The 9,683-nt window shown below is 41.4% G+C and overlaps 1 protein-coding gene across 1 annotated transcript; it reads left to right on the top strand.

Annotated features, from left to right (window-relative positions):
• Nucleotides 1-309: 309 nt before the first annotated feature.
• Nucleotides 310-1,323, top strand: LOC113409531 (neurogenic differentiation factor 6). The gene has a single exon (XM_026663557.1). The coding sequence runs from the start codon at nucleotides 310-312 to the stop codon at nucleotides 1,321-1,323; it is 1,014 nt and encodes a 337-aa protein (XP_026519342.1).
• Nucleotides 1,324-9,683: the final 8,360 nt, after the last annotated feature.

The raw sequence follows: 9,683 nt of genomic DNA, 5'->3' as shown, positions 1-9,683 counted from the left end.
ACTATTAAACATAGTTTTACTCTTTATTTACTTGTACTAAATTTGCTTAGATTAGTGATGATATAATGCATGTTTTGATGTTTTTATAATTTTGGCAGCTAAATTTTTTAAAAAACTAAATAGAAAAAACATTTGCAAGTTATAAACATATTTTATTAGAAAATTGTGTTGTGTATTGTATACATGTACGTGTGTATATACACAAGTGAATGGTATGTGACGCTGTTTGTGTAACTATACAAGCTTTACAAATGGAAACATTTAAACATTGTGCTGGCATTCTTTCAGGTAACTTAAGATTATAGAACCATGTTAACACTACCATTTGATGAGTCTGTTGTAATGCCAGAATCCCAGATGTGCAGAAAGTTTTCCAGAGAAAGTGAGGACCAAAAGCAAATTAAGAAGCCAGAAAGCTTTTCAAAGCAGATTGTACTCCGAGGAAAGAATATCAAAAGGGCCACTGGAGAAGACACAGAAAAAGAAGAGGAGGAAGAAGACAGAGAGGAGGAGGAGGAGAATGGTTTGCCTAGAAGGAGGGGCCTTAGGAAAAAAAAGACAACCAAGATAAGAGTGGAAAGGGTCAAATTCAGGCGGCAAGAAGCCAATGCTAGAGAAAGGAACAGGATGCATGGCCTTAATGATGCTCTGGACAATTTAAGAAAAGTGGTCCCTTGTTATTCAAAAACACAAAAACTGTCTAAAATAGAAACTTTAAGACTAGCCAAAAACTATATTTGGGCTCTTTCTGAAATCCTGCGTATTGGCAAGAGACCTGACCTGCTCACGTTCGTCCAAAACTTGTGCAAAGGTCTATCCCAGCCAACTACAAACTTGGTGGCAGGGTGCCTGCAGCTGAATGCCAGAAGTTTCTTGATGGGTCAGACGGGGGAAAGTGCCCATCACACAAGGTCACCATATTCCAGCTTCTATCCTCCCTATCACAGTCCTGAGCTCAGTACGCCCCCGGGGCATGGAACTCTTGACAATTCCAAGTCTATGAAACCCTACAATTACTGCAGTGCTTACGAATCTTTCTATGAAAGCACTTCCCCTGAGTGTGCCAGCCCACAGTTTGAAGGTCCCTTAAGTCCTCCCCCAATTAACTATAATGGGATATTTTCCCTGAAGCAAGAAGATGCCTTGGACTATGGCAAAAATTACAATTATGGCATGCATTACTGTGCAGTGCCACCCAGGGGTCCCCTTGGGCAGAGCTCCATGTTCAGGTTGCCTACCGAGAGCCACTTCCCTTACGACTTACATCTGCGCAGCCAGTCTCTCACCATGCAAGATGAATTAAATGCAGTTTTTCATAATTAATGAGGAAAATGAAAATAAACAGTGGTCATTCACCTCCCCGTCTAATTAAGACAAAGCAGATGCTTGTGCACTGCATAATGGGCACAACTCTATTTAACGTGTTTACTAGTTTCTAAAGTGTGTTTCAACTATTGTGGGAATTTTCTATGTACTAATAAATCCTTTTTCTTATACATATTTTTCCTTTTGTTTTTTTGTCTGTAAACACTGTGAGATTGTTTCTTACCAGAGGCTTATTCTTTTTTTCCCACGCTATTCGCTTGATTCATTGAACAGTGTGTCTAAACAATATAATTGACATGAACGCATACACACTGTCTAAAGTCAATGTCTGTTTCAATTGTACAGTAACTATACAAATGCATGTTATTAAAATCAGATGAGTAAAAATGATGTATTTATAATTATTAGAAATTATATATTATGTAATTGAGAAGAACTGGATTTTAAAAAATTATTCAGAATTTTAAAAGAACTGTCCCTAAACTGAGATGGTCTTGCAAGATGCAGGGGAGTTAGTGCAGCAATATTTAAAGCTATGCAAAAAAAATATTTTCTTTGATTTGGGGGGGTTGTTTTGTTCTTGGGTAAGAAAAATATAGGTGATCACCTCTGAGAATTATTCTGCATAAAATTTGGAGTGTTTGCTGATAGGGGCTACATAACATTTTAGAAGAGGTTGTCAAAATTTTTTGCATCAGTTACTTTAACATAATAATACAATGGTATCAGCACTTTTTTGTATTATTCTGACTTCAGATGTAAGGGTTTGTTATAACAATGTATTACTGTGGTTTTTTCACTACATATTTTAAATGCAATTAAACATAGATGTTTCCAGTCATAAAGTACATCTATTAGCTGTGATACTGTATTTTGCCTGATACTTATTATTGCACAGTACACAGGTGCCTTTTGTTTTTTCTTGCACAGCATTATTTTCTGGACAGTCTTACTGATTACATTTGGGTTTTGAAACGATGGACAATTATCAGGATTTACTACATACCACATTCAAACACATACTTTACCAGCATGTAGGAACACCTTAGATATCCTTAAACGGAAGCAACTATATGTTCATTGAAGATAGTAAACTGTAGTATTTCCAGACAACTTTCTAGCCTAGTACAATGCAGGGACAGATCTTAAAACATACAAAGGATATTGAGTGAACAAATAGCACTGAGTTGTCTTTTAGCAACTCTGGCATCTGGAATTAATGTTGGGAATAGGGGGTGGGGAAGGGTCTATAGATTGACAGATTCCCTGACCACTGCTTGCTGTTAAACTCAGGGTTTGTTTAATGAGAAAGTTGCATTGGTTTAACTAAAAGTGCAATTTTACATTGATTTAGTTAAACTGGTGCAAAAGGCTGTGTGGATACTCTTAGCTCTGTTTAAACCAGGTTTATTTCACTTTAGCTAAGTCAATTAAGAACAGGTTTCAGATGACTTGAAATAAAACCTTTTTAAATTGAACTAAGTGTCGGCACAGCAGTTTGCACTGGATTAGCTAACCGGGTTTAAAAACTGATTGAAATTAAACCAGTGCAGTTTCTGCCTGTAGACAAGGCCTCTGATTTCAGAGGTGTAAATACAAACTCTACTGACAAGCATTCACTTCTATGGGACCAGAATGACTTTGCTTGGTACAGTGTACATGAGGAGTTGTGAGGAATCGTTATTGAAAATAAAAAATCCTATACATATATAAATAAAAAATCCTATACATATATAAACACCACAAGCAAGTTACAAGAACAACTAGAGACTGAACCACAGCCCTAGATAATGGTTTGGTAATGGCTGATGAACTTTGGACCCTCACTTTATTATGCCGCTCCCAAAAGGAGGGAGCAGGCTGATTTCTCCTGCTATCTGCACTGTTTGCCTCATGCCTAATTTCACAACTAGCTCTAGTTGTTAACATGCCCAATTACTGGTCTAGGCCGATCTCTGCTAAATGCTAGATGCTTCTCTTTAATTAGAAATGGACCCAAACCACAAAGTTTGGATCTGGATCCAAATGCCCTAAAATCTGAAGTTGGAACATGGTTTGGATCCAGGGTTCTGCTTTGTCAGAATCCATAATAGAGATAGGTATCCTACCATTATAGATGTAGAGATGCAGTCCAAACCTCCCCTTAGTTCAGGGTTGTTGGTTCCACAGTTTTGGTTAGGGCCCATTTCAATCTTTTATCAGTGACAGGAAACAGGGGAAATGGCAGAGAGCAGCTTTTTATATTGGACCAAGTGCCGAAAAAGATTTTGTTTTTTTATCACCTCAAAAATCACATCGAGGTAATGTGCATTGAATATACTAGCGGTTTGGGAAATAGGGGAGGGAGAAGCTACCCTTTGTCTGGTAGCTGTTTCTGTATATATACAGAACACCAAATAATATTTAACAACAACAAAATGCAAGCAGGTGACAGAAGGACGTTTGAGGAAGAATGAGCTGAATGCAAGGAGGAGAAACATGCAATTATTGGCACAATGTCTAGGTATCATCCTGCCATTGCACAGCAGGGCAGGAACTAGGAAAAGGCACCCACAATTCACACTGTGCCAGTAGCAGAAGAACCCAGAAACACATGACCTTTATGGAGTGTTCGCCTGCTGGGTGGAAGCAGCAACCTTATGCATTTAGATTTTCAAGTGTTTGTCTTCACCAGCAAAGAGACAGAGGGGAGCACTACAAAGTACACTTTCCACAATGGTGTATTTGTGAAAATTTGTGTGTGTGTAAGTTGTGGGGAAAGTTACAAAAATGCCCCGAAGCTATGGGAAATAAATGCCTGCCACAGTATACTTAGCAAATGCGGGGCCAGTGCTATGTTAACTCAATAACTCAGGGGACAGTTCATCTTTCCTTCTGGCCACAGAACCGGGAGGGAGGGAGGAAAATCAATGCCAGTCCCAGTTCTTCTCAGTCAACTCCATAGCAGGACCAGAGGAGAGGCAACTCACAGCCAGATTACTCATTCTGGTAGCTCTGTGAGGGCACCACACTTCCTCAAGGCACTGCAAATTGTAAAACCAAGGCTCAGTAAATGATAAAGCAAGTCGCAGAAGAATACTAAGCGGAGCAGAAGAATACTTTCCCTGGCTGGTAAGTTATTGAATGACTAGAGATATTGAGGGAAGGAATTCCCTTGATTCGACTCTCTCTCCTACACATATACACATTAATATAGGGGATGGATAATCCACACATCTACCTACTGCAAGGTTCTTCTAACACCTTGCTCTGAAGCACTTAATAATAATATAATATATGGAGATATACCTATCTCATAGAACTGGAAGGGACCCCAAAAGGTCATCAAGTCCAGCCCCCTGCCTTCACTAGCAGGACCAAGTACTGATTTTTGCCCCAAATCCCTAAGTGGCCCCCTCAAGGATTGAACGCACAACCCTGGACTTAGCAAGCCAATGCTCAAGCCACTGAGCTATCCCTTCCCCCTTGGTACTGGCTGCTGTCAGAGATGGCATGCTGGCCTAGATGGACCACAGGTCTGTTTCTGTATGGCAATTCCTGTGTTCCCAAAATCCTTTACCTGTAACATCCTTCTTATAGGGCATGTCTATACAGTGGGGTTATGCGCACTATGGGGATCTGATTTATAAAGCACACTAATGTGTTGCACTTTGATTGGTCTGTGTAGACCCTGCTGGTGTGCACTAAAGGTCCCCTAGTGCACTTTAACATGATACTGTTTTAAACATCACTTCTTGAAAGCACACCAGGGAACTTTTAATGTGACCAGCAGGGTATGTGGAATGATTAACGCACAACACATTAGTCACTTTAGATCTCAGACCCCCATAGGGCCCATTACCCCACCGTGTTGACAAGCTCTCAGTGTGCTGGGGTGAGATTTAATTAGTGCCCCACAGCTGGCCTACCCTGCACTCTTCTAGTCAGAGAAAGAGGGTTAATCCCTCCCTTGCCAAGCTCTGAATGGAGTCTAGACCCACGTCACACTCCCATGGTCATGCACCCATTTTGGGAAACCTCCTGGCTTTACTCTTTTTGGACTTTTCTGTGCTCTTTCTCTTCATAGATACATGCAAGGAGATCTTTAAAAGGCATAGAGAGAACACACACACACAAAGAAAGGCAAAGTTTTTTCATACCAGTGATTCCCTTTCTCACTTGTACTTGCTTTACTCTCCTCTTATCCCCTTTGCCCTTAGGGATCTCAAATGGCAGCAAATTAAATGAGACTGAAAATCCCACTGAAATACATGGCAGAATCCTTCAACTCAGAAGCAAATACCTGATCTCTCCCTAAATTAGAGGCTATGTGTGGGTTCATGTGCTGGATTATGATCTGAATTACATTTATCTTATGGTTTTGTTTTATAATCCATGGTCAAGGTCAAATCATTTTTTATTTGACAGTATCAAAAGCTTACAAGTTGGCCTCACAAAATGTCAGGACAACACAACAGAAATCTTGGCCTGATATTTGTGAGGCCATCACTCTGTATGAAATTTCATCAGAGTCAGAAAACATGAATTTGGATCTGACCCAGAACTAAACAATAGAGGCGGGTTCAGTTTTACCCGAGAGGGAAACAGGCCAGCCCAGAGGACAATTGGCACAATACCACTGAATCTCAATAACAGCCCTGCCACGTCTCACTTAATCAAAGCTGAACTAAATTATAAGGGGTTAGGATCAAGGTTCCCAGTTCCTGACCCTTTAGTGTTCCAAGACAGACATGGCCAGGTCTGCTCTCAAAATTCTGTCACATCATGCCAGTAAAAGGCTGGCCCCTTTGGCCAGAGCCTTTTCCAAGGATATGCAAGAATAATGTGGAGGGAGTGGGGAAGCCAAGTTTGTTAGCAACACAGCCTGTGAAGAATTAATTATCTATTTATGCCAAGAATGAGGAATGAGAGGGGCACCCCATGCAACCAAACGATGGCCATATGATCTATGCCCTAAGGTGGGCTATTGTCTCAGCCACATCCACAAAAGTTGTTACATAGTAGCACATAGAGCTTCTCCAAGAAGGCTTTTCTCCAAAGATGTTCCTCTTAGTTAGTCTTCCCCTATACTATTATGTTTGTATTTATCTTTGCGACTGCACTACACACACTACTTAATTCTAGGATGCCATTAGTATTGAAGACACCATACAAAACCAAGCTGGATTGTCACCTATATCATATTCTGGTTTTGGTGTCCATTGAGACTTGGAGGTATTTGGGGAAGTTTTTAAAGCATCTGATATTGGGAACAACAGACCGATTTTTAAAATCCATCTTTTTCTCTGGAACATGAAAGCCCCACCACCAGCACCAAACACGCAGAAGCCTTGAAAAATCATTTGTTTGCAGAGTAGATGCCAAGCAGATATTTTTCCTGAATTGGAGCTTATTAACTTACCAAATTATATTTTTTCACATGAAGTAATTTACTGGTCTAAATGTAAAGCCTGAAGTGTTAAGTTTTTTGGTGCTTTATTAGATCAAAATAGTATTTTCGAAAAACAAAAGGGCAATAATCAATGGAAGCTAAGCCCAAAATACTGATTTATAAGCCCTTGAAAACCAGGGTTTAGAACAGGGGTCGGCAACCTTTCAGAAGTAGTGTGCCGAGACTTCATTTATTCACTCTGATTTAAGGTTCCGCGTGCCAGTAATAAATTTTAACCTTTTTAGAAGGTCTCTTTATTTAAGCCTATAATATATAACTAAACTATTGTTGCATGTAAAGTAAATAAGGTTTCAAAATATTTAAGAAGCTTCATTTAAAATTAAATTAAAATGCAGAGCCCCCCGGACCAGTGGCCAGGACCTGGGCAGTATGAGTGCCACTGAAAATCAGCTTGCGTGCTGCCTTTGGCACGCGTGCCATAGGTTGCCTACCCCTGGTTTAGAATGTAAATTGTGACATACAAGATGAGGAAACTAAAGGCCTGGTCCTGCTGAAGTCAGTGGGAGTTTTGCCAGTGATTTCATCCAGGTCCTAAAGCAGGCGGGAAGGTAAACTTTCCCTTACCTTTGATGTCAATTATTCACAGACACGTGAGTAGCTACATAATGTTCAAATGCAGCTGAAATGACATCTGTGCTGGGCAGAGGGCTGGAAAACAGAGAGCCTACTCTGGGGTCTCCCTCAGAGACCGGAAGAGGAGTGTGTCTGTGAGTGGGCCGGGGAATGGGCAGGAGACATTGGACTTACAACGCCATGCAAAGGGAGATACAGCAGACAGAGAAGCTACTACTATCCATAGACTGATATAATGGTGGTACAGCTTGTCTAAGTACTATAGGTGACCCACATTCTGTCTCCAGATTTTGAGGGAGGATGCTGTGTCAATCACCCATGCAAAGCCTTCTCTGTGTTTTTGCAAAAGGAACCCAATTTTCACCATTAATTAAAATGTATTAGATGCCCTTTGCCTTGGCATCTGGGCATAATTTTAGAAAAATTAACACAGAGAGAAATGCGTCCCAGAACAGATAAACAAATCAAATCAACTGGGCTGCCTCCACCTTACCAACACCAGTAAGCAGATCCCACGCAGGTAGGAAAGCCCAACCAAAAGTCAGGAAAATGTTTGACTGAGTAAATGCACTTACACCAATTTTGGTGCCTGAAGGGCACTAATCTGAGAGCCTGATAGAAGGAGAGTTAGAGCCATTTTAATAAAGCAGAATCTCTCCCTTGAGCATGCCTAGCCACCAGCCACCCAGAGTTCAGCTACAAAGACTGACAGCAAGAGAATTATAACCAACCACAGCCATCATGATCACAGCAGCCTTTCAGGCCTTCTCCTCTTCCTAACATTTATTTTTAGAGATAGAACAGAATTGTAAGAATTCTGCTGCCCTATGAAGAGGCAGAAAATAAATTCAGGCCAACAGGTGATTTCTGGTGGTTGTTCAGAATGATTAAAAACAGAGATTGAGATGGAAACAGGTTGCAACCATCGCTATGGGCCCATCAAAAAACAATGACTCTATAACTGGGAGGTGACTTGATGCCAGTGGAGTTCAGTGCTGGAATGTACCCAATGCCCCCGTGAAAGCTCCAGGCAGAGTCACTGCTCATCACTTCCAATAACAAAGCAATTTGGGTGTGTGCGGTCAGAGCTGCTTCATGGGCACACAGGTCCATCTCTGCAGCATTCACAGAAGCAAATGCTGCAAGGTACACAGGCTGAATATTCGGTGGGTCCTGCGTGGACAGCAGGCATGTCCTGGCCATCCCTCCCCCCATTCCTTATTATGTATGTGTATACAGGTTCCCCCTTCCTCTCCAGAAAACCTCTGGCTGGTAAGCCTTCTTGGGGAATTATGCAGTGCACCCCAGTACCTTCACCACATGAGTTTATTGTTTGTCTCCTTCTTACACTCCAGGTACAATACAACCATATTAGCAGAATTTATGAGGAGCCCCTCCCTGGGTTAGCCTTTTTACAGCCCCTTTTCCTTCCTGGGTTCTCCAGCTGGTGAACTAATTACCTCATTAACTCAGCAGGCTACCAGCATGTGTAAATACTCCCTTCTACCTTAACCACACCCAGTGCCCTCCATGTTCTAAATGGTGCTGGCTTCCATAGAGCCCAATTTGAAGCTGTTAACAGCACCTCGTCACAGTACCAAACACTTGATTTGCACAACAGGTCATCCAGCCTATAACAGTTACTTCAGCCTTCATGCTGGAGTAGACGGCATTTCACCACAGCTGAGCCTGCAAAAGATGCCCTAGAGGAGACATGTAGCTGTACAATACATCTGCATCCTACTCAATCATGGAGTTCCTGTACCCTCAGGTACTCACACAGATGTCAGCATGTTCTATAAGATGGCGGATCCTCCATGAGTAATGGCCTCTACAACAGGCATAGCCTTATGCAAAAGCTCTTCAGTTGTTTAGTTTAACTACTTAGTGCTTCCATGAGAGCCTGACAATGAGATCTGCCCAAATGCAGTAGCTTCCTTATACAGGGGTCATGCACTGCATTTTCTTCTTGTGCCAGACTAGCGGAACATAAGTTCTCCCTCACATTCAACCTAGTTCTGTGCAAGTTATAAGACTGATAAAACATTAATCCTGTTCCCATGTGACTAAGGCATGCTAAGATACTTGAGCCTATATTTCAGGCAGTAGTAATTCCAAACTGCAAGTGCATTACTAAATGCCCTCCTTTGTAGCCAAGGTCTATGTGCCTGGTAAGCTGCCAATACACTAGGAAGGATGGGTCATTGGTTCAAAGAGTACTATCCACGCGGGGGATAAACCCACATGCCCCTTCAGCCAGCTCGATAGCTTCACTAAGACTGAAAGGTGTAGCTGCAGTGGTACAGAATGTGGAGTATATCTAAATTTACCT

This window comes from Terrapene carolina, unplaced genomic scaffold (assembly GCF_002925995.2).
Source record: "Terrapene carolina triunguis isolate 2854851 unplaced genomic scaffold, T_m_triunguis-2.0 Scaffold33723, whole genome shotgun sequence".
In the NCBI taxonomy this organism is placed as follows: domain Eukaryota; kingdom Metazoa; phylum Chordata; order Testudines; family Emydidae; genus Terrapene; species Terrapene triunguis.
The sequence above is the reverse complement of the archived record's forward strand: the minus strand, read 5'-3'. Positions and strand labels throughout refer to the sequence as shown.